Raw genomic sequence first — 23,554 nt, 5'->3', positions numbered from 1 at the left:
GGGAGCTTTGATCCCATGAACCATGAGATCATGACCTGAGCTGAAACCAAGAGACGGCTACTTAACCGAATGAGCTACCCAGGTGCCACAATATCTATGAGTATATAAATCAGTTTTCTCTTCCTTCTGTAAAAACGCATTAATGGTAGATAAACTGTTTCATTTTCTGATCTACAAATGGAACTAATTCTTATTCTATTAATGGCTCAGGGCTCCTCTCAACTTTAATGACAAGAGATACCAAACTCAACATTAGAAAGTCTTACATAGATATCCATGGAAGCACCTTGGTAAGATTTTCTGAACTCCCAAATGACTAAGGAAAAAAGGTTGCCAGAGATAATAACACTTGCTTGTTTTTACAAGCTGATCTTTTTCACATGAAAAATTTATATATTTCTACCCACATACCTGAATGTACACTAGCCTTAATTATGGGACTGAATATTTATATCCAATTAGAGTATTACCTGTCACTGCCTCTAAATTACTACTATAAATACACCTTCATAAAGAATACATACAAAATGCTTACAGTTTAAAAAATAAAGCTCTTCCAAATCTAAATGCTTAGTAATATGAATTTAGATAGAATAAATTATTTTATCATTAATGATGGTTATCTATTCATTAAAACAGAACTGAAAATATCTGTTAATAATTTGAATATCTTGAGTTAAAGTACTGAAAATAATTACTTTTTTAAAACTGCAACTTCTAATCATTATATATGCAATTCTCTTATGAATATGCACAATTTAATACATTGCTATCAAAGCACTTTAACACATTTTTATAAGGCTGGAAAATGCTCAACATTTTTAGGGGGATAAAAACAGGATTTACTGAAATGTTGGACCATATCTCTGTTGAACCACTTTTGTACTCTTACTGAAAATATTTCCCAGGGTATGAAACTTCTTAGTGCTGCTGACAGTATAGAATGACAGGGTGACAGGATGTGTGCCAGTATTTATAACCTGATGCTCACTGCAATTTTTTATTATCCTAAAGAATCTGTGAGGGTAGGGACTAGGAAATACAATAAGAAAGTCAACTAAATTCTGGCATACTGATACACTAGTAAATTATGTAGCCGTTAAAATAGTCATTAAAAAGACAATACAGTAACACTTACAAATGTTAAACTTTATTTTGAAAAGCAGGAAGTCAAATTGATATAAGTATGATCTCAACTAGGTGGGTAACATGCACAAAAGTTAACACATAATGTTAGAGTGGTTACTTAATACTTTATTCCTGAAAGATGTTAATATTTGAGTATGTTGTCATTTAAAACATTTTCTATATGGAGCATGTATTATTTTATAATATATATAAGATATAAATAAATACGTATGAAAATCTTCAAAAATACTTGAGGATTAATTTCTTTGCGCACAAAACGGTTTCAAATGGGCTATTTCCTTCAGTCCCATAACACGTACCAACTGCCATTAGCCCACAATAATAACCTCAGAGGCAGTCAAGATTCTGCTTAAGGGCCAAAGTAATTTTCATTAAACTGACTCTAATCTGAAGCCATTAATAAAAATGCTACTGGTTAGTGTAGTGAATACATCAGGAAAGAGAAAATCTCTTTCCAACAATGTTAAATCCTCGATGTGAGTGGATGAAACTTAGACCTGGTAAAAATCTTAATGTTCTTTCCCTATGGTGTACACCTACCAATTTTAACTCTGAATGCACTCCTTTCAATTCAAAGCCCATATATTTCATCTTAAAACAATAGCAAAAAGCAGAAAGAAATACAGAGGACACAGGCAAGGAAAACTGAAAAAAGTCTAGGAAAAAAGTTGAATAAATGAAAAAATATGCTATGCTCATGGATGGAAAGAAAGCATATTTTATATTTCAAATTTCTCCTATATTAAAAGTTTTAACCAAATTTAGTATTTTTTGTTTATATCATTAATAGTTATAATTTTAAAAAGTATGCTATTAAAGTCAATCTGGAGAAATAAAAGTAAAAATATATAATTCAGAATAATAATATTGGTGACAATGAGGGCAGGGAAGTATATGTACCAAAAAAATAAAAATATTAAACCAATGTGTCACTTGCACAAAAATGCCAACAGATAGTTGAGAAGACAAGACAGACAGTTTAGAAATACATCAATAACACATCAATATACATACGTGGCAGTAATTACACTTACCGGTAAACATCTTAGTAACAGCCTTACTCTGTTTTCGGGCAGAACACAGAAGTAATAGCCACGGTGGAAAGAACTCATGGTGACCAGCTAAAAGCTCTGCAACAGTTCCAGAGAAGCCGGTAGATGTCTGTTCACCTTCCGTGATGTTACACCCTTCATCAACAGAGTCCACAAGCAGATACAAGCTCTGCTGGGGAGGCTTCATTCCCAAAAGAGGGAGCAGAACACATCTGTACAACACACCCAAATGAACATTTTGAATGTTACTGGCTATGATGTTTAGTTTATCATTCAAACATTAGTCATACAGCTTATAAATATATATTTAAGAATACATAAATTAAGGTTTTAGAAATAAAACTATCGTACAAGTTTCAGTTCCTTACTTTGAGATACTAGTCCTAAATAGTTCACATTTTCAGTAACAACATTTTCCACAACAAAGTGAGTGAGAGAGAGAGAGAGAGAGAGAGAGAGTGTATGTGTTAGTAATTCAGCATAATGAGGAGGACAGTAGGAACTTTAGGAAACCACATTTCAATATTCCCTTCCTGATTTTTTGAATCACCAATAAAAAGCCTGAATTGCTTATAACCAAGTTAAAATGTGTTGCAAAGGAAAAAAAAAAAAAAACCTTTGGGGACCACTTTAATAAAAAGAAAATACCAAGTATCCCGCATCATTTCGAAATGTTTCATTATGATTTCTCTTACAAAATGACTGCAGGCTATGCTAGCTTGTCACGCACAAATTTTATTTTTAAAAAATGGTACAAAAATTACTATAATCTACGTCCTGTTTGGTCTATGTTCAAATTTCAATGTTAAAGAACAAATTACTAGATTTAATTCAACAGAACAAGCATTTCCTACTCATAACTTATACTGCAATCGAATATAACATTTTCTTCACTGAAACAACGCTCATTCATTTTCAACAAATACTTACTTAAGCATGTCATGTGCCGAATAAGGCACTGAAAGGGACATAATCCATTTAGTTATGAATACCAAAAATTTACAGATAATACTTTCTACGACTCTCAAACTTTCAATCCCATAGCAACCAAGATCTAATTTATCACTCTGTCCTACCAATATTTCTTTATAAAAATCTCTCAAACCCACCTCAGTCTGTAACATCATCATCCTACTCCATGCTACCATCATCTCTCTCACCTGGGCCACCATAATCACCTGTATGTTCTGTATGTTACATGTCTCCAACCACTTCCCCAGAGTTCCTACTGCAGCCAGAGCAACCTTTTTACAATACCACTCCATCCACACTAGCCTTCTTTCAATGACTTTTATTAGATACAATTACACAAGGACCTTTTCATTTTTTTTTTTTTTTGGAAGATTTCATTTGTCAGAGACAGAGACAGAGAGAGGGAGCATGCACAAGCAGGGGCAACAGCAGGCAGTGGGAGAAGCAGGCTTCCCGCTGAGCAGGGAGCCCGATGCAGGACTCAATCCCAGGACCCTGGGACCATGAACTGAGCCGAAGGCAGACGCTTAACCTACTGAGCCACCCAGTCATCCCACACAAGGACCTTTTCATTTGCAGTTTTCTCTGCCTGAAATGTGCTTCTTTTCTCTCTTCATGTAATTAACTCCTCCTTAATCTTCGATTGTAAGCCTGAGAGTCACCTTTCCAAGATTGAATCCCTATAATATGCTTTCATAGTATTAACAATATTTCTTTCATAACACTATCAAATTTGCATTGTTAGACTTCCAAATTTAACGTCAATAATCCTTATTTCTTCCTTTACACTGTAAGCATCAAGAAAACAGAGACCATGTCAGTTTTGCTCATGAGTGTACTCCAGGACTTAGCATAGTGCTGTGCCCATAACAGATCCTAAATAAAGACTTGACATTGTTGTAGTCTGGAATGGAAAACAAATAACTTCAATGCATTGTGCTCAGTGCTATGATAAAAAGCAGTAACATCACTAATGTGATCAATAAATGACCAACTCAAGGGAAGTAAAGAGGAAAGGCAGAGGTTGTCAGAGAAATATTCAAGTATTAGAAGCTCAGATGAATTAAGTTATAGTTCTCCAGGAATTGTAATAAATTTACAATACATTTTACAATAAATTATAATTAAGAGGAAGAAGGGCAATCCTGACAGAAGGAATATGCTAAATTTGGGAAAATTTACTTTACTGCACCTTATGTATATATTTCCTCTATTATGAGAACAAAGAAGGTTGATGAATAGCAGATACTATAGTAATATTTATACCATAGTATATAACATACCAAAGTAACGTACTATAATTACTGCCACTTGAGAAGTAACACACAGTGCTATGAGAGTACACAGAGGGCCAACTTAGAACTTACTTTTGACAGGGATAGGGTGGGGGAGAGCTCAGGGAAGCCAAAAAAAGGAGCTTAGTCAGGAGAAAGAGCTAGGGTAAGGACAACACACAGGACCAAAAAAAAAAAAAAAAAATCGAGTTGTGGCAACCTCACCTGCAAAATCTTGAAGAAAAGAAAGACCACTGAACAAAGTATGGAAGAAAAGTTAGGAAAATGCGTAAATATTGGGTTTTATAAGCTTTATTACGAAAATTGGACCGTGACCTAAGGGTACTAAGGAGCCACTGAAGTACTTTAAGCAGGAAACTGAGATGTTTATATTTGTGTTTATAAAGGTAACTGGCTGTATTTGAAGGAAAGCCTGAAGCAGGGTAAGTCTACAAGGGAAGAGTGAGTTGGGAGGCCACTGCTTATAAAAAAAATGGGGTAGCACCACTGCTAACTTTAATTCAGTGTTTTACATGCTTTAAGTACTTTACATATCCATTAACTCATTTGATTCTCACATAAACTCTTTAAGATGAGTACTATTATAATATCCATTCCCAGATGAGGAAATCAAGGCACATGAGGATTAAGTCATTTGTTCAAAGTTAAAGGAAGGGATTCAGGTCTCAGGTCTGACTCCAGAACCTACACAAAGATGGACCATTCATCCTAAGGTTTGCCTGGGACTTTCCAAGTTTTAAGCACTGATTTGAGAAACTAGCTACATCTCCTCTGCACCCCCAACTCCTAGGCAAATCAGGTGGTTGGTGACCCGCATTTATACTCTTAACCACTAGGGTCTACTAATTATATTATAGCAAATATTATAAGGATTTGAAGGAAATCTGGTAGGTGAAATTGATAGGATTTGATGATTATTTCGTTACTTTGGCTTACTAGTTGTTTGCTCTTCTTTTCATAGTTTCTTATAATAAAAACTGAAAAAATTTTTTCATACTTTCCTTCTAATATAATCCTTTAATACTATTAATTCCCTTAAGTATTTTCAATATCATCTAGTTCAAAATAATTTCCCTTTGATTCCTTCTTTGAATTATAGGTTTTTTAGATGTGAGTTGTATAGCTTTCAAATATTTGGGGATTTCCCAGGTTTTTTATGTTATTGTGTTATTATCATTATTTAATTCAACTGTGATCAGATAACATACTTTGTATAACTTGCATACCCTTAAATTTATTAAGATTTGTATTGTGGCCTAGAATACATCTATCTTAGTAAATGTTGTATGGACACTTGAAAAGAATGTGTACTCTGCTATTGTTGGGTAGACTGTTCTACAAATGTCAATTAGGTCATTTGGTGATAGTATTGTTCAATTGTTCTTACTGATCTGCTGTTTATTGAAAGGGGAGTGTTAAAATATCAGAATGTATGTGTGGATGTGAATGTAATTATGTCTTCTTACAACTGTATTAGTTTTTGATATTTTGAAGTTGTGTAATTAGTAGGAAACAATTACGATTGTTATATCCTTCAGGAATTGATCCCTTTAGCATTATGAAATGATCCTCTCTGATTCCTGGTAGTATTCTTTTCTTCAAAATTTACATCACCTGATACTAACGTAAGCTTTTTCTTTTGATTAGGGTCAGAATAGTATATATTTCCTCATTCTTTTTCATTTAGACTGTGTCTCTTTATATACAAAGTATTCTGAAGGCAAGATATAATTAGATCTTACATTTTTATCCAAGCAAACTGCCATTTAATTAGGATATTTACCATTTACATTTAACATGATTATTGATATGGTTCAGTCTAACTCTACCATGTTCTTGTACATATTTTTTGCAAGGTATGAGCATATCTGTAATATATATTACTATGGATTACAGTTGCTAGGTTAAGGGGCATACCTGTGTATACTTTGGTAGTAATTGACAAAACACTCTCCTTAAAAATCACATAAATATATATTCCCAACAGCTATGTAAGAGTGCCTGTTTAATTTTTACATAGATACATAAAAAAATGTCATCATTGTAGTTTTAATTTACATTTTGCTTATCATGAGGCCAATCCCATTTACATATGTCTAGGAGTCATATTTCTTTTTCTTTAAACTGTGTCTTTATATCCCTTTGCCCATTTTACAAAAGATTGTCAATTTTTCTCTTTTTGGGACTCCTTAGTATTAAGAAAATACATTTGTTGCTAATTTTTTCCACTATTTGTTATTTTTCATTTTGACTTTTTAATGTATTTTTTTTTGACGTGCAGTTTCTTTTTTTATTTTTATACAGATAATATATCAGAGTCTTTTTTTCTTTTATGATTCCTGGGTTTTATGTCACATTCCTGGGGGGCCTTCCCAACTCTAAGCTTGAAAAACATTTCCTCATGTTTTCTTCAAAAGCTTTGAACATTTTACTTTTATTTTTTAATCAAATTAATTCTGACATAAAGATGTGACCTAGAGTTCCAATTTTTTTTTCACATGGCTCCACAGATAACCCAAAACTATTTATGAGATTATCTTTCTCCTACTGATTTGAAATATCTCCCTTTTCACAGAGTAAACCCTCAGACATGTTTTGGGCATGTTTCATCTCATTCTGTTGTCTTACCATCTTTTCTCCAAGCACTTTTTTTTTAAAGATTTTATTTGTCAGAGAGCGAGTGAGAGAGAGCACAAGCAGGGGGAGTGGCAGGCAGAGGCAGAGGGAGAAGCAGGCTTCCCACAGAGCAAGGAGCCCGATGTGGGACTTGGTTCCAGGACCCTGGGATCATGACCTGAGCCCAAGGCAGATGCTTAAGCGACTGAGTCACCCAAGTACCCCTTTCCAAGCACTTTTATTTCTGCTTCATGCAACTGTTCAACTCAGGCAATTTCTTATTAATTACATTTTCATTTAAGGTTGTATGTTTAGCCATAGATTTTTTTCCATGGCAACATTTTTTTTGGTGAGTGTTTCTTGTGCTCTGCTTCTCAGATTCCTTCCTCTTTTGTTCTTGAGATGTATTTTTATATACCTGTGACAGCTCTTCTTCAGTAAGGTAAGTTCCCTCTGGACCAGCAACTGCAGGTTAGTAACCAGTGTCCAGGCTTGTAAGAGTTCTCCTTATGACTCAGAGTTACAGGCATAAAAAATATCTTTGAGCTTCTACTTCTCCCCAGCCAATTAAGATCAGAAGCTGTGGGGATACACATAAGGCAGGGTTTCTTACCACAACCCCCTCCCGAACTACCCCCAAATGTCTGACTCATTCTTCCCTGCCCTCTTTGTTCTTTCTTTCTCCTGAACTCAGTCCAGGGGAACTTCTAGCAAAGGTCTATACCTGTCTCCATGGTTCCAAATACGAACCTTTATATACTCTTGATGATATTCAGGGTCTGCACTTATTTTAAAGAATAAATGCTCTGCCAATTTTGTCTGCATCTCAATTTAAGGTTTGGGCTTATAGTTCTCTCATAGTTTTACTTTCTTGCTTTTGTACTATTTTCCATGCCTTACTCACTCATATTAGAACCAGAAGCCAATATATGGCTTTCAAAATGTTATTTTTTCTAGCCTTGACCTCACCCTAAACTCAAAAGTAAAAATTCCCCAAACTATCTGCTATCTATCTCCTGTGTGGATTTAAATGTTCAAATTTAATATGTTTAAAGAAGTGATCTGAAAGGGCACCTGCACCCCAATGTTTATAGCAGCAATGTCCACAATAGCCAAAACATGGAAAGAGCCCAGATGCCCATCAACAGATGGATAAAGAAGATATGGTATATACATAAAGAAGATACACACACACATACACACACACACACACACACACACACACAATATGGAATACTATTTAGCCATCAAAAAATGAAATCTTGCCATTTGCAATGACGTGGATGGAACTAGAGGGTATTATGCTAAGCAAAATAAGTCAATCAGAGAAAGACAATTATCAAATGACCTCACCCAAATAAGTTCTTCCCCACCTGCCTTTCCAATGTCACTTGATGTATCTCATCATCCCCTAGTTTCTTTTTTTTTTTTTTAAGATTTTATTTATTTATTTGAGAGAGAGAGAGAGAGAGCACATGCGAACAAGCAGACAAGGAGAGCAGGCTCCCCACTGAGCAGGGAGCCCAATGTGGGACTCAATCCCAGGTCCCTGGGATCGTGACCTGAGCTGAAGGCAGAAACTTAACCAAGTTAAGCCAAAGTTCTTAAGCCAAAATCTTAGGTTTCATTCCTGAGTCCTCCCTTTTGCTCCAGTCACAATGCTCTCTTTTCAGTTCTAACACTAAACATGTCTTTTTTTTTTTTTAAAGGCCAATGCACTTGGTTCTCCCTCTACCTAGAAAGTTCCCCCATATAGAATTTCTTGTCCTTTATGTTTCAACACAAATTTTGCTCCTGAAAGATACGTTCTCTGATCACCATGTCTTAAGAAGACTTCATCATCACTTATTGCTGTTATTCTAAATACTCCATCTCAACTGTTTTCTTTGTAGTGGTTATCATATTCTCAAATTAATTTATTGCATTATTTGTGTAATTTTGTTATATAAGGCTGAAATGAAGCTCTTCCACCTCCATACCCCCTCCTCTAGGACTTGGCTTTCACCTTCTACCACACTAGCTACACTCTTCTTCACATCTTCTCAACCTTTCAATTTTGAAATATATCAATATTTAGATCTTGGATCTTCTCTTTCTCTATTTACATTCACTTTCTACATAAGTTTATTAATGCCCTTAAGTACCACCTATATTCCACTGAAATTTATATATATAGCCAGCACCTCTTTTCTGAATCTAGACTTGTGAATCTAACTACTGACTCAACTTTTCTGCTTAGGTATCTGATGTTGAACATATTAAAACCTAAACTTCAGACCTCTAACCCTCAACTTGTGCTTCCCTTAGTCTTCTCTGTTTCAGTAAAGGGCAATCCCATCCTTCCAGTTTCTCAGGCCAAAAATTTTAGAATAATCCTTTACTCCTCTTTGTTTTCCTCATACTCCACATCCAGTGTGCTTTCAGATCAATCTTAAAAATAATCAAAACAGAACAATTCTCACTACCTCCACCACTTTACCCAAATCCAAGCACCACTGCCTCTTACCGCCATTTCTACACTAGCCAGGTACTGATATCCTTGTTTCCACCTTCACCAACCCAGTTCTCAACAAAGTAGCCAATGTGATCCTTTAAAATCTTAAGCCAGAGGATGTTACTACTCTGTTTAAAAGACCTGATCATCCAAAATACTGAAAGTAAAAATAAATGTCCTTACAACAGCCTTAAAGAGCATACATTGTATGGATCCTGTTCTCTACTTGTCTCCTACACACACCCCGTTGCTTATTCTGTTCTAACCACACAGGCTCCCTTATTTTTCTTGGATTATATTAAACCAAGTTTCATTTCAGGACTTTGCACTTGATATTTCCTCAGTCTGGAATGTCCTTGTCAGAAACTTCCTTCACAATGCCCTAATCTCCCCTATGTAAAACAGCAACCCTTCTCCCACAATCTCCCAGTACATCACTACTATCCTCCTTACTCTACTTTGATTTTCCACACAGCATTTATTGTCAATTGAGATGCTACATAGTATCTTATTAATTTTTATTTTTCTACCAACCACCCACTCCAACCCAAAAAATGTAAGCTCAATAAACACGGATGACATTTCCACTTTTACTAATATATCCCAGTATTAAGAATGGCATCTGGTGCATTCCAAGTATTCAATATATAATTGTTAAATGAATGAATGAAAGAATGAATGAATAGACCAAAGTAAAGGTGAGAACTCAAAAATACATACACACATGTTTGTATCTCACACTGGTGGTATTATAGATTAATAGTGAAAGACATGCCACTCAACAAATGCCAGTAGAACAATCAAATAGAGAACAAGTTTTTAAATATTAAGACCCAAAAAAGGTAAAACATAAAGGAAATAATAAAAAATACTCATTTTTTACATTTCAAAACAAAAATTTTACAAACAAAATGACAAGCCATAGGATCAAAGATACTTAAAATAATAAGATACCATTTCATGTTCACTTTCTGAAACATAAAGAACTATGGCAAGACAGTAAGTGTCAGTGACCTAAAAGAGTAACAGAAACTCAAATACTCAACACTGTAAGAGAATAAACTGTTACAATTTTAAAGGTTAGTTTGGTGCTATCTCACACAGTTGAAGATGAATATACCCTATGACCACAAATTTCACTTCTAACTATGCAATTTGGAGTCGCCCTTCACTACTTAATTTTTAGTATATATGCCCAAGAGAGAATGTTCTTAGCAGCATGGTTTTGTAAAAGTTTAAAAGTTCAATAAATCTTTTTGGGGGCAGGGATGGGGAGTGAAAGCACACGCAAGTTGGGTGGGGAGAGAGGGAAAGGGAGAGAGAGAATCTTAAGCAGGCTCCATGCTCAGCACAGAGCCCAACACGGGGCTCGATCCTATGACCCAGATATCATGACCCCAGTGGAAATCAAGAGTGGGACACTTACCCGATTGAGCCACCCAGGCACCCCATAAAAAGCTGAGTACATCTTAAATGAATATCAACAGGACAACAACAAATGAATCATAACATAAAGACTGGAATTATATATTGTATAGTAGTTAAAATGAATCATTCAGAACCACATATAACAACATAGATGACATAAAAAAAAAGTTACACAGAAAATATTGCAGAATACTGCCAGGAACACAATGCCATTTACATAGAAGAGTGGTTTTGAAAGTGTGGTCTGAGGTTCCCTAAGGGTTTCCTATACCCTAGAACCTTTCAGGGTAAGAATAAAACTAAGATATGATTTGCCTTTTCACTCTAGTTCTCTCTCAAGGATACAGTAGAGTTTTCCAGAGGCTGCATTCAAAAGCAGATACGATAATCCAACTGTCTTTTATTAAGCCTAATGTTAGAAAGAGTTGTAAAAAATGTAAAACAATGCTCTTCTTTTAACTATGTAGTTTTGGGTTTGGTTTTTTTTTTTTTTTTTTGGTCCTTGACAATATATATTCTTTCATTTAAATGTTACTTATGTTAATATGTAATGAATTTATTATTAAATACTTATTAGCACATATTTTTAAAATTTATCAGTTTAAATATCAAATACAGCAAATACTGATACATAACCCACATAAACAAAGGTTCTTTGACATCCTTAATAATTTTTAAGAGTGCAAAGAAAACCTAAAATAAAAAAATTTTGAGAACTGCTGATACAGAATCAAAAATATATAAAACTGGAGCATATAACTAGTATGTGAATATACATACATATGTCCCTATGTAGTCAAACTGCATATAACTTAGTCAAACTACATAGATATAAAAAGTAAATCCATAAGAGGAGTCATCTTATGGGGGATGAGATCAAAATTAGTAAGGGATACCTGGGAAGGCTTCGAATGTGGATTATTTTTTCCTTTAAAACAAAACAGAAAACCCAGACTTAAAGCAAATATGGCAAAATAGGTAGGCAGATGCATATGTGTTTTCCTATTTTATTTCTTGTATAACTGAAAAACTTCAGGGGTAGGAACAATATATCATTTTTTCCACAAATTCTTTTTCTGCAACCATTTCTTGTACTTGGTGCCATTAATTTTTATGTTTCAATTCCTGTGAAGTCCATGGTTTGCAAGCTGCTTCTCTCTCTAAATTAGCAATTAATAAGCATAATAACTGAGATTTAAGCTACAAAAGTTTTTTTCCTCCTTTCTAATGAATATGAATTTTAAATGGTAATCTCAGAAAGATTTATAAGAATGAAACTATGAAACATAGATGAAACTACGGATTTATGGAAGAGAAGCAAAAGGTGGCCTCATGATCCACATCATATAACATCAATCTGATGCTGTTAAAGAGTCTTCCATTTTATAAAAACTAATTTCAACATGCGTAAGAGACTACAAATAAAATAAAAAATACTGGTTCAAGTGGATCCTTGTCATCTAAACTATAAAATCTCTAATTGCTCCGCAGAAAAACGTGTACTATTTCAAAACTGAGTATGGTTAGAGCAACACAAATTATCAATATGAGCAAATTTATAATGTTTTAAATTAAAATATAGTTATTCCTCAATTCAAGAAATAGTCACGGTCTCTACTATATTCTCTGCCCTGGAGATAGAAAGGGAACAAAACAGGCAAGCTGTCTGCTCATTCCAGTAGGTAGGCATAAAGTCAAAGTAAACAAATGCACAAAATAATTTCAGATCATGATAGGCATTGAAAATTAAGAAATAAAGAAAACGAAGTGGGATAATCTAATGTAAGACACTGACTGGGTGGGGAGACTTCTTAGACTCAATGGAAAGGAAAGGCTCTCTGAGGAGATAATATTAAAGCTGGCATCTAAGTGATACCAGAGCAAGCAGTCATACAAAAATCTGCTGGCGGGAACTTGACCTATTTCAAAACATAGTAAGGGTAAAGATGTGGATAAAGAGCAATGAACAAGGATGAAAGCGGTACAAGCTGAGGTCAAAGGCTAGGCAAAGACAGGACCATGTAAGGCTTAGATTTTATTCTAGAGGTAGTGAGAAGCCACTGACAGATTTTAAGCAGGTAAATAATATGATCTGATATTCTAACTGCTTTGTGAAGGTAAGAGGGACAACAATAGCAACGGGAAGACCATGTTGGGAGGCAACTGCAGGAATCTACACAAGAAAGAATAGGTAGTTAATGGATTGAGTGTAGGGGATGAATGAAATTGAAGAATCATCGATGATTTCTAAATTTTTGATGAAAATTATGGATTTCCTAAATGAAATATTATTTCCTTAGCTTTTTTATTGTTAGCTACTTTTACAATAGTGGTGTATTACTGGTTCCATACCTTTCTCATCCTCTTTGAACTGAGAAGCTAGCCACAAGTCCTTCTCATGAGAGGTGATAGTAGAAGCAAAGAGGATAAGCCCAACTATCCATGCACATTTTAAGCCTCTGTTTAGATCATGTCTACTGACATCCTACTGGCCAATGCAAATAACATGGTTGAGCCAAATGGAAAAAGGCAGAGAAGTATATTTCTACTCTAGTAGAAGGACCTGCAATATCATATGGCAAAGACCAAGAATACATAGAAAGATGAAGACCAAAAACAGATAATTCAATCTATCACAATTTCTTTTTTTTTTAAAGATTTTTATTTATTATTTGATAGAGAGCACAGGCAGAGGGAGAGGGAGGCAGAGGGAAAGGAAGAAGCAGACTCCTCACTGAGCAGGGAGCCTGAATTGGGGCTGGATCCCGGGACCCTGGGATCATGACCTAAACTGAAGGCAGATGCTTAACCGACTGAGCCACCCAGGCACTACAATCTATCACAGTTTCTATGTATTCAAATCATGAGTCATAATTGTAAAAGGTCAGCAACTTCTGGAAAGCTCCAAATCTTTCTTCTCGATAACAACAAGTAAGGTATAATTAGTTCTCTTAATTAATACTTATTTTTTTATTAAGCAATTACGTGAGCACTTAAAATTCTATTTTATTACCAAAGACTATATTTAACTATGCATCTATATAGTAGAAAAAAATAACATTAGAATATATCTGAGATTAGAGGGACACCTGGACGGCTCAGTCAGTTAAGCATCCGCCTTCGGGTCAGGTCATGATCCTGTGGTCTTGGGATCGAGCCCCACATCAGGCTCCCTGCTTGCAGGGGCCTGCCTCTCTCTCTCTTCCCCACTCATGCTCTCATTCTCTTTCTCTTTCTCTCAAATAAATAAATAAAATAAAATAAATTTCTGAGATTAGAATAACATGAAAGAGTGAAATTGACTTAAAATTTAAGACAATCATATATAGTATGGTCAAAGACATAACTAGAACGACTATACGGTAAATAGGCAACCAATCAGAATATACTTCAAAGATGCATTTTTTTTTAATGTAAGCTCTATGCCCAAATTGGGACCTGAACTCACATCCTGAGATCAAGAGTCACATACTCTACTGACCAACCCAGTCAGGTGTCCCTTAAAAGGTATTTTTAAAGACAGAAAAGTATTTACTTATTTTACTTCATAAAATCAAATGATTTTACCATATGGAAACCATTTTATTTCATAAAATTTTTTTAAAACATCAAAAATGCTAAAAACAAAGTGAAGCAAAAAACAAAAAACAAAAAGAAAAATATCTGCAACATACATAACTAACAAAAGATCCATATCCTTATTTTACATATATATACATACACAACACATACACACACACACACACACACGAAGTTCTTACTACACACTGAGAAAAATAAGAATATTCCTACTTTTCACATCTCTTACCCCCTTTAACACTCTCTTATATGCTTAAAATGATTCTGGAAACAACAAATGAGCTTGTGTGCTCTGATGAAATTTTGGAAACATGATACATATTTTAGATGGAACAGAATGATCAAGACCTTTTAATAAAGGTAAGCAGAGAAATTTGAATTTGCTGTATAGGTTATCACAATCTCAGAGGAATGACGTAAAGAAAGCACTGTTTTACTATGGTTAATTGGTCAACTATGAACAAAATGAATTAGAATAGGCTAAAATTAAGTAGATCAACTAGAAGTAGATGAATAAATATTCTAGATTAGGATAAAAGATTCAAGAAACATTCTAAGAAAATGATCAAATACCTTAGAATAAACTAATAGAAAATAAAGAAAACTCTAGAAACAAGCTGAGGGCAGTGCTTTTTAAATTTCAGTGTGCACAGGATTCACTTAGGAAATGGGTTAAAAGGCAGATTCAGATTCAAAAGACCTGATATTCTGCCTTTCTAATAACTTCCAAGAGATGCCAATAATGTTGATCTTAAGATCACATTTTTAAGTAGAGAGAGTCTAGGAAATAAGAATTAAGGAACAACTTAGATACTAAGAGTCCATTTTCCCAGAATTCCAGATAAGGGTCAAGTTTCATATTATACACTTTCATCCTGTATCCTTCCTTCCATCTTGGCACTTGTTAAAGTTGCATTTATACATTTATTTTTGTGATTTTTTGTTCAATGTATATCCCCCCACCCCACACTTAACCCAGTGTCCTGTTTGGCTCACGGCTCTAGCCCTGACACTGAGCGTATTTCTGGCACCCAGCAGGTGCAGCATATTTGTTTCAGAAATAAATGAATGAGCCAATGAATAGAAATGCTGAAAGAGATGCTGATTTGAAGGACAGAAAGGTTAGTGAAGAACACTCCAGTGAAAAGATACATGTTGATCAGAGTGAGGATAAAGGCTGTTGATGCAGTTTTCATTGCTATCGTATTAGATATGAGCACTGGTAACCATGTAAGTAAATAAAATTATTGAAGGAGTATGTATAACGAGAGAAGAACTAAGTAAGATTTGTTGGACAAACACTAGAGAGAACCTAGAGCAAGGGTGACCAAAGAATGTAGTCAGGGGACTTTGAAAGGAAGAAATTACAAATAATGAAAAAAGTTCTAGAATATATCATCGAAAGCTTAGAGTGAGCGATGAGTTCAGAAACTACACTACATAAATATCTTTCTGTGAATATGTATATATATAGAAGTCAAACATCAGTAAGTTAAAAAATGAAGTCATAGATAAAAGTAGTATTTGCATATACAAATTCGAGATGATATGAAGATTCAGTGGGAAATTTAAAAAAATACATTTTTTTTCAGAGGAATAATATATAAACAAATGAAGTGGTCTTGGAATAGAATATCAGAGTTAGGGGAACTGGATCAAATTAGGGTGTGCAGGCCCCATCTGAAGACAGCAGCTAACTCAGCACTACCAGATTACTGATTCAAAAAAATGAGAACCTAATATTGTCAAATTTCCTTTTTTTTTTTCAAGAAAAACAAAATCTGGATGTGTGTGTGAAATTTCCTGAATTGGGTAAAAAATATTCTACTTGTAGGGCATAACTTTACTCTCTCTGGTCTAAAAAAAAAAAAAACAAAAATCTGAGTTATTAAGAAGTAAATGAAAGAATGGCCAACCAGACTAAAAATGTGACTGAAATTAAACAGTATAGATATGGAGCAATATGTTGTCATTATAGCAGAAGTGATTAAGGTAGAGGAATGGTTCAGCAAATAATAAGGAGTACCAGGAACAGGAACCAAAGGTAGCAGCTCTTAGATATGAATATGAAGAGAGAGAACCCATCAAGGGTAGAAAGTAAAGGTTTTAGGAAGGCAAAGTGGGAGGGTTTGAATGAATGAAGCCCATCTTAAAGTAAAAATAACATGGTTAAAAATTGGAAACAACGGACAATTCAGTGAAAAACGACTACCTTAGACTAAAAGAAATACAGAATTTTGATTATGAAAATTATATTAACCCATTTATTTTATTTAAAATGTGAACAATAAAGACACTTTACAAGATCTCTTAATCTGATAATATCTAAGAATAGATAATGACAGTTATTTTAAGTAGTATTAGTTATACAAGACATAATGGAAAGGGAATATTTTGCCTTGAAAATACCCAAAAACTGACGGTAAGAGGGAAGCATACATTCAGTCTCATTCTGTTCTTAGTCCCTTTGTTGAGTATGCCAAAAATACTTGGAGCCAGTTAAGACAGAAGATAGACATCTGGCCACTTAAAACTATCTGGACTAATGCCATATTCATACATGCTAAAGAGCAGACACAGCAGGTTAATAAATTAATAATCACTACACCAGTCTGGTCTACACTGAAAACTGACCTAAATAATGTAACATTTCAACTTCCTTTCTTATGCAAGAACTTCAGCTGTCCTTCAATTAGGCTCAAATGTATTCTAGATAGGTAAGTAGCATAATAATCACTTAGCACTTACTATATGCAAAATGCTGTTCAAAGCACTATGGTAAATATAAAAAATTAATCAGTCATGAATAATGTCATGAAGAAGCATATGCCTAATAGAGGAGATAACAGAGAGAGATGCATAAATAACTACAAAAGAAGCTAAAAATCTAGAGAGATACAAGTGAAAAATTATAAATGTTCAAGGAGAAGGAAGTAAAAAGATTAGAGATAAGATTCAACCGTTTGAGGATTCCTATCTGACATAAAAAACAAATGTCAGTTTGGGCTTCCAGTTTCCAATTCTTTTCCAACAAGCATTTCACTACTAACACATTTTCTTGCCAAACTCTCAAAGTTTAGTCAGTCATCCTAATTCTTCATCACGATTTTATTCCATTTACACATTACAGAGAACAAAATCTTTTTACTAAGGAAAATTGTTATCACACATAGAAAACTCACACCTGGTCCTACAGACTGTTATCTAGAAATAAAAATTAGAGAATGGTATCTACCAGGAACAAATATTTGTATTTCCCAGCACCACAACCATCTAAATCTCCAAGAACATCCTTGGGTTCAAGGACCATGACAGTAAGTTTCAAAAAGGAGATTCTTGGGGCGCCTGGGTGGCTCAGTCGTTAAGCGTCTGCCTTCGGCTCACGTCATGATCCCAGGGTCCTGGGATCGAGCCATGCATCAGGCTCCCTGCTCGGCGGGGAGCCTGCTTCTCCCTCTCCCACTCCCCCTGCTTGTGTTCTCTCTCTCGCTGTGTCTCTCTCTGTCAAAATAAATAAATAAAAATCTTAAAAAAAAAAAAAAGAGATTCTTGTTGAACGAAATAACCATGTTATTTAAGCACATCTGAACTGTGCTTAAGATTTGAAACTCTTTCTCACATTCCCTAACTTAGATACCTTGACACTTCTGTCAAAAATAACTGGGATTTATTTTACAGTTTTATGACTACCAGGAAACGCTAACACTAACTCTAGAAAATACACAACATATACAAAGTTTTGCAATAAGAGCCTGAAGGAGAAAAGGCAAAACGAAAGAAATCAACTTCTAATTCTCAAGTAAAAATGTAATTGTCATCAACTTAGTTCCATCAACACAAATGAGAAAAAAAAATTCTAAACACAGTAACAATAGCTTTGCAATTTAACTGATTAAGAGAGAAAAATGAAAAAGGGAAAAATAGAAATTAATGGGTCTTCATTCATCATTCCCTTTAGCAGATCATATAATTCCTTCCAACTAGTGTTAAACATTCATGTATTATATGGACACTATAACAACTATTTACCCCAAATATTATTTCTTTATAGAAATCGGATAAATATTATTTTAAGAATTTAAGCTCCGTGAAGGCAGGGAATTTTGTCTGCTCTATTCACTGATTTATCTACACCTGAACTCTACTTAACAGACAAGGTTCTCAATAAGTATCTCCAGCTGAACTGTGCTTAAAACACAAAAGACTCTTCAAGGGGCTCCTGGGTGGCTCAGTCGGTTAAGCATCCGCCTTCTGTTGAGGTCATGATCCTAGGGTCCTGGGATCTAGCCCCACAGAGGCTCCCTGCTCAGCGGGGAGCCTGCTTCTCCCTCTCCCTCTGCCTGACGCTCTGCCTACTTGTGCTCTCTCTGTCAAATAAATAAATAAAATCTTAAAAAAAAAAAAAGACTCTCAAATATTTGCTCTAAGAATGAATGAATGTCATAAGAAATTTTGTGACCACTAAATCTAAAAATCAAGGTAGTACATCATGTCAGAAAGGAAAGAAAGCAACATTTAACTAGATTAAAATAATGTTCCTTTTATTTTTATTATCATATAGAAAAAGACCAGTAATTAACAAGTTACCAGGTAGGTCCATGACTTCATGTAAGAAGTTTTTTTGTGGTATTACATATTTTATCTAGTATCATTGAAGATAAACACTAGGGAAAAAATTAAGAAGTAAACTGAAGAAAAGTATATAAAATGCATTCGATACTGAATCGCTTCTCTGCAATTTCCCCAACTTTGTGGAACTGTGAAGAACTAAGATTTTTATCAGTTTTCCAATACTATTAAATTGTCTCACACATGAATATATGAAACCGTCAATATTATCAAGTGTTAGATGTTAAAAAGATGTTAAAAAAAGTGGTTTTGAATTTTTTCAAAAGTGAAAAAATATTTTACTTTGCTTATATTTCATCTCCCACCATGTTATAATAAGCTCTGATCTCTGTCTCCCTTAAAATATTATAACTTCTTGAAAACAATGATTGCCTACCTGTTGAATTACATTTCTCCCTGCCTAAATAAAATAGATTCCTATTAAAATTCTCTAAAGGACTTATTTAACAAATCAATCACCAATAAACCTAAAATAAAATCTTAACTCTCTGTCCAAAAGTGAAGGCTTAGATTATCTAATGCCATAGACTATGCAAAAATATTTCTCTTTAACTATGAATTGTATTCTCATATCTGCATTTCACTATGGTTATATTAGAGCTTCACAGTCTTAGAGTGTACTCTATGAATTATCAGAAACAGTTGTTACAATACCAGAGTCACCTAATTTAATGATTAATTACTTTAATGATGAAGAAAGAAAGTAACCCAGGTTTTTGAAAGATCCAGGAGGAAATTAAAAGCACCAAAATGTTCCAACTAGAAAGACTATGCTTCCTCTATCAAAGTGATTAATTTCTTCTGTCAGTCAGAAAATCGGGACTGGTGTGGTTTTTACATATAGCTCTAATTGCTTCTTATTTCCCTTCAATTAGTTAATAACTAAAATTCACACAGGGGAAAAAAAAATAGGAGGACCATCTAACTAGAAGGACATTTTTTCAGAAAAATCTATGATACCATACAGAAAGATCTGTTCAAAATCAGAATATAGCAAAAATATACAGTTATCAGACATTATTTTAAACATTTAAAGACATTTTAAATTTACATATAAATTCCAAAAAAATATATTGTATAATTACCAAATTTAGTTGGACTAAGTTCAACTTAGTTAGCTAAGTTCTTTGAAACTGATCTCCTAAGGTGTTAAATCCAAATAACTTATAAAAAATAAAAATTCAGCTCTTCAACCAGTGATAGGATCTTCAGAAAAAGTAGGAAGTCAATAGGAAAAGAGTTGTTTATGTACAGAGATTTAAGTCTCTTAAAAAGTAGAGATTTATATATTAAAGACATTGATTCTATACATAGTGATTTCATATTTAAAACTGTCCACTGAACCTGGTATTTCATATTTGTGCACCAGTATCACCTAACAGATTTACTTGTTATTTAAAAATGATCTACTAGTTTTAACCCTGATGTTGGTGGCTAACAGCAAAAGATAACAGATTTGCCCTTTTATTGGACTGCACTTATACATTAAAAACTCTGCAATAATATAACACCTCGCAGAGACATATCCCTTTAGGTGACTTTAATATACCCATCCCATGTTTGAATTCCATACCACTATCCATAAAGATCATTCCAGACTACTACTGTATCACTTACATGGGTAATCTGAAAACTACACTCAAGTCACAACTGTGACACACACCCCTGTCCTCCACAAACTTCTAATCTACCCTCACCCTCAAGTCCTTTAAAGAATTTCTATGATTACAAACCTATATACATACACACATACTTCAAATCCCAGCTCTGCCACTTACTAGCCTTTAACCTTGGACAAGTTACTTAGGCTTTCTGTGCATCGGTTTCCTCATCCATGAAATGGGAATAATAGTATCTATTTCACAGGATTACTATGAAAATAATTTAATATTTGTAAATCATTTAGAACACTGACACATAGTGTTTACTATATAATTAATATTTTCAATATCACTTAAAAATTAACAGTTTTCATACCATTAGATATGAGGACATCATAAAAATAAACACCACTCCTTTCAAAGCAATTCAAATCCTGCTTAAATGACTCCTAGAGACACACAGAGAAACAGACAGACATACAGACATACAGCCACACATACATACATGTACGCTAATCACTGCACAGTATACCTGTAGCTTTGGGGAACAAATTTTGCCTGCTAAGAAATACTTACAGTGTAGTGATAAAAGTATATGCAAAATGAGTAATTCAAGCAGCAGTAAGGCAATAACAAGCACAAAACTAACAATTTCCCTGCTTTCTTTTACAATGAGCAGAGGGGTGATATGCAAAAAATTATTTTCAAGGAATCATATTTTCTTTGCTCACTTGCTCTTTTCTTAGACCAATCCATTTATCAAAGGAAAAATGCTTAACTGAAGTTAGGAAAAAGTTGTTTTTCATACTGCTCACTACAAGTACTAAAATTATGCCAGATTTTCATTATTTTATAAACATCACCTATTTAAAAGTACCACTTAACTTTTTGTTTACTTGAAAGGGGACTAAACCCCAAACACAGATTTTCTTCAGATTCTCAATGGCCAATGATCTCTTTCAAAAAGAACTTGTCTTACTTAGAGAAATAATAATACTATAAGCAAAAAAGATAGTAGATTCTATGCTGAGAGTTCCTTTAAATTCGGCGTCACATACAGTTCACCCTCCCTGAAAATGTAGCCTATTTTCCAGGCAGCTAAGTGGTTTTCTCTACCATAACAACAAATATCCCTTATTAGTTATAGATAACATTAGAAAAGTAAATAAACAATTGCCATAAGTTTGAAAAAAATTAAGTTTCTGCAGTGCTTCACATTCTGTTATTAAACAAGTAAAAAAAAACATACTTTTAATCTATATCCTGTACAACACAAAGCTTAAATTTTGTTTCCTTCAATACTCAAAAGTAAACATGCGTATTTACAACTGCAGATTATCCCCAAATGTACAGAAGTAGTACAGGTACCCAACAAAATTTAAAAACAGACAAAAAAACTAAAAAAAAAAATCTAGAAAACACTAGAAACCAGAACATCATGGCATTGTTATTGTTACCTTTTAAATGCTTCAGCTGGGTTCCTTTCACATTCTCCAGGCTGTAAGAGGCTTTGGACTGCTGGATCCCTTAGCTTATCCTCATATCCTTGGAGTAGTCCACTGCGGCAGATCTGGGCAACTAGACCTCTAATAAACCCTCCAACACACAAAGTATCAGAGTCCTGGGCTTTGCAGAAATGAAAGGCCAAAGCCTGGCGATGTAAACCTCTCTGCAAGCTTATAGGTGAACTTGGCCACAACAGCTCAGTACATAGGGCTGTCTTGCCACTGCCAGGCCCTCCTACCAACAACACACCCCAGGCAGCTCCTTTTCCAGAGACAACACTAGCATTATTCCCAGAATTCATTACAAGGGATGGTGTGTTGACAGCACTATTGCAGCAGTTGGTTTTCTCCTGGAGGCAATGCTGAAGCTTGTGGAAAACCCACTCCCTACAGTAAAACTGCTTCCCCTGCAGTAAACTCGTTTGAGCCATTTTGCAGACTTTCTCTTCCCAAGGATTAGTCATAATAGGTTCCTTATCTTCAACATTTGCTAGATCCTGGATACATCAACACAGGTCTTTACATCCATTAGGACATAACTTGCAAATTAAGTTGACTGTGAATGATAGAGTAACGAGTTACAGTAAAACTCAACAGCCACAGATGCCATTTGCCAATAGAATGTGCATGACTTTATTTGGCTCTTTACTCTTGAGTATCAGCAGAGAATATATTAGTTTAATTGTTGAACTGGTGGAAAATTGCCTGGTTCCAAAGTGTGGCAATACTTTCCCTAAATCTTGATGGGTCACATAACTCCATTATTATCTTGGAGTTTATGTGATTGTGGATGTTTCAAGTGTGCAGATGAGACAACACATCTGGAAAACTAAAGAGAATGCCCAATCTTTCAATCTGTACAAAATGCTTCTCCAGATTCGAAGTGTTAATTCTGTATCTGAAAATTAGATGCAGAAAAGATGTCCATTATAGGAAATGCCATCAAAGAGATTACACGTATACAGTAGATAGGTAGCTCTATATTTCCTGTTGAGGGATAGTCACTCAAAGTACTAGACCTTGCCAGTTTCAGGCGTCTGGGAAATTGCCATGGAGGGAACTGTTTCAGATTATGGTCTTCTATGTGGGAATAAGTGACAGGCCACTGTTAACACCTTCTTAATTCCAAAGCATTCATAAAATGCATTTTTCAAGAGAGTAAATTCTTAATGAACCTGTTCACAGATTTCTAGGTTCAAGATACCTGGCAAATCAACAATTTCCACAAGTAACT

At 34.5% G+C, this 23,554-nt stretch overlaps 1 protein-coding gene across 1 annotated transcript in view; it reads right to left on the bottom strand.

Annotated features, from left to right (window-relative positions):
• The window catches only part of ANKRD50 (ankyrin repeat domain 50), a 33,382-nt gene that overhangs the window by 8,373 nt on the left and 1,455 nt on the right, over positions 1 to 23,554 (bottom strand). Inside the window, exons 2-3 of the mRNA XM_028102317.2 lie at positions 22,273 to 23,218; positions 2,184 to 2,413 (exon numbers count right to left, since the gene is read on the bottom strand). Of these exons, the coding sequence (XP_027958118.1) occupies positions 2,184 to 2,413; positions 22,273 to 22,784 (742 nt within the window). The 5' untranslated portion in view covers positions 22,785 to 23,218. The remainder of the gene's footprint in view (positions 1 to 2,183; positions 2,414 to 22,272; positions 23,219 to 23,554) is intronic.

Source organism: Eumetopias jubatus, unplaced genomic scaffold (genome assembly GCF_037043125.1).
Source record: "Eumetopias jubatus isolate StellerSeaLion01/CBP00866 unplaced genomic scaffold, mEumJub1_p1.0 scaffold_2, whole genome shotgun sequence".
NCBI classification, from domain to species: Eukaryota; Metazoa; Chordata; class Mammalia; order Carnivora; family Otariidae; genus Eumetopias; species Eumetopias jubatus.
This window is presented reverse-complemented; position numbering and strand designations above follow the sequence as displayed.